The sequence below is a fragment of the Ipomoea nil genome, unplaced genomic scaffold (genome assembly GCF_001879475.1).
Source record: "Ipomoea nil cultivar Tokyo-kokei standard unplaced genomic scaffold, Asagao_1.1 scaffold3321, whole genome shotgun sequence".
In the NCBI taxonomy this organism is placed as follows: domain Eukaryota; kingdom Viridiplantae; phylum Streptophyta; class Magnoliopsida; order Solanales; family Convolvulaceae; genus Ipomoea; species Ipomoea nil.
In genome coordinates, this window is record NW_017619749.1 from 4,135,569 (window position 1) to 4,138,450 (window position 2,882).

At 32.7% G+C, this 2,882-nt stretch overlaps 1 protein-coding gene across 1 annotated transcript; it reads right to left on the reverse strand.

Annotated features, from left to right (window-relative positions):
• Positions 1 to 2,465: 2,465 nt before the first annotated feature.
• On the reverse strand, positions 2,466 to 2,882 carry LOC109169812 (ethylene-responsive transcription factor LEP-like). The gene has a single exon (XM_019318704.1). It carries the CDS (start codon positions 2,880 to 2,882, stop codon positions 2,466 to 2,468), a length of 417 nt encoding a protein of 138 aa, XP_019174249.1.

A 2,882-nucleotide genomic window follows, 5' to 3' on the forward strand; every position in this document is an offset into this window, starting at 1 on the left:
GGGAAAAATGCAAAAATAAAAACCTAAAACGAAAGAAATTATATTGCTCCGTATTACACTTTTAGAGATCTTTTTAAATTTGTTGGCCCTTAGTATATATTTTTGATCAATTTTGATTTACTAGAAAGTTTGTGATCGGCAATGGAAGGTGTGTTATGGACTTATGAGTGAAGCTCATGTTAAAATACACAAATAATACATGTAATTTAACCTTATAGCGAAAGTATATGATCAAGAATCTCCAGCCATAGTTGTAATCCTCGTTGCATTGTTTGAAGAGCAGTAAAGAATTTTAGGATTTTGTCTACCACTTGGTCTCCTGTACAACTAGATGGTGTAGGATTTTGTCTAATGATCCTCAAGTCCAACTAACTTAACAAGGATTATAATTCCCCACCATAGTTGGACATGTTAAATATGTACATGTAACAGACACAATTTTCAACTACTTAAACAAATTAAATTGCTTTAGTTGAAATTTGGCAGATATGTACAATTCCAATATAAGGATTAAAAAGTATATCATGTCTAAAATTCAAAATCTCTATTGTGGTTGGGCTGAAAAAACAAAGTAAGCCACATGCAGTAACAATTTCAAGTTACTAAAGTTTTGGAGTTTAACAAAATACATGTGTTGCCAATGCAACCCATGTGACATAGAATTATAACTAGCCTTAAAGTTATAAATTCTAAAATTGGTATAATAAAATTTTATCTTGATCATCAATTTAAACAGAAGAATCCAGTGACATAAAACTTGCCTGTAGGCTAAAGATTTATTCAATTAGACTCAACTGAGACTTTATGATAATCAAATAGAAGAATCTAGTGACACAAAACTTGCCTGTGGGCTAAAGTTTTGTTCAATTAGACTCAACTAAAACTTTATGATAAAATTATTATCAAAGGGGATAGAAGAATCTAGTGACATAAAACTTGCCTGTGGGCTGAAGTTTTATTCAATTAGATTCATCTACAACTTTATGATAAAACTATCAAACCATGTTCCTTTTCTTAATCCCTGTGGGTAAATTAAGAAATATGATTTAATATTTTATCTTGACTATTTACATTAATATAATAAAATTCCTGTGGGTAAATTTTATTATACTTTATGTAATTAGTCACAAAGTGATCAAAATAACTTAATGATTTCAGTTATGAAATTGTATTGATCACTTGATATTTGTACACAAAAGAATATTAATGTACCAAGCTATTAATCCAAATTTCTTCCATACATAATAAATACACATAAAAGAAACTAGACTAATACCACAAAATGTACACATAAAAATACTTTGGAATATGTACATATATCATAACTTTATGATAGAAGACGCCAATTTATTTATATTAAAACCATATGTTAAATAAATTGACCTTCCTATCTATAATGATAAAACTCACCAAAACTATATTCCGACGCATAATTGCCTGTGGGCTAAATTATGATCATGGTTTGGTGTTTTTACCCTAATTAATTATATAAACATAATAACCTGTGGGCTAAATTTTATTATATCATATAATTAATCACAATCAATGCGTCTATGACTGTATGTGATCTCACAAAATTTCAATTTATCAAAGATACCGTGACTATTACTTAATTAATCAAAATTATAAGATCACTAGACTATTTTCTTAATATCTTAGGCATCAACTTTAAAGCCTAAAAACAATTATGCAACAATATGATAAACAATCCCAAGTGTACTCCCGGGAAAGTTGGTTGGGACGGAGCCTCATTAAAAATAACCAACTTCTTAGACAGAGTAATGTTTCAAGGGAACTAGTAGCACATTGGCTCTGATACCAAATGTTAGAAATACACAAATAATACGTGTAATCTAACCTTATAGCGGAAGCATATGATCAAGAATCTCCAGCCATAGTTGTAATCCTCGTTGCATTGTTTGAAGAGCAGTAAAGAATTTTAGGATTTTGTCTACCACTTGGTCTCCTGTACAACTAGATGGTGTAGTATCAAGTCACAGGAGCAGTGGGAGGACCATACACATATATATAACCTACGTGCCATCATTATAGGTTAAGTAACGGAAACCGTTACTTCCGTTTCAAACCACAACATTATGACCATAAATGGCCTATTAACTTGCACCACTTAATGGTAACATAATGGAAATGTTATAGCTCACCTTGTGAATTTAGTCGACAAAAGAATTAGTAAACCAATTCAGGTTGTTCATAGTTGATATACTCAAACTCAAAAAATCAATAAACAATTCTTCCAAAAAGTTAAAATCTAAAACTTTATAATTATTAAGCCAACTGTACGGAATACCAAAACCAATCCTTACTCTCAATTTTTGAGAAACAAATCCACATTTTTTGAGTTGAATTCACGAAGTTTGGCTCTTATTTAAAAAAATGTAATTCAAAACCATTTAGCATATATCGCACGAGTTGAGGTGTAAATTAGGATTAATCTTACTACTTTTTCAAACAAGAAGCTTATTATCCGTGCCATTGGATTGGCGGAAGCTTTGTAGAATAGACGCTATGACAAGAGACTCGTCATCTACAATCTCGTCCAACTCCGCGGTGGATGGCTGCGGTGGCGGAGGCGGCGGCGGCGAAGGCGAAGGAAAACAACTGGAATGATCTACCGTGTACACAAAATTAGTGGGAGCGTTTTGGATCCCAGAAAACGCAATAGAAGAGAGATCATAAGCCAATGCAGCTTCCTCGGCAGTGTCAAATGTGCCTAGCCAATGCCTTTCTTTAGTGTATGGATTTCTGATCTCAGCCGCATATCTTCCCCATGGCCTTCTTCTAACTCCTAGATACTTAGTAGAGTGTCTTGAACTTCTCCTTCCATGTTTTCTCATGCCCAATGGATTCATGGAGGTTTCCAT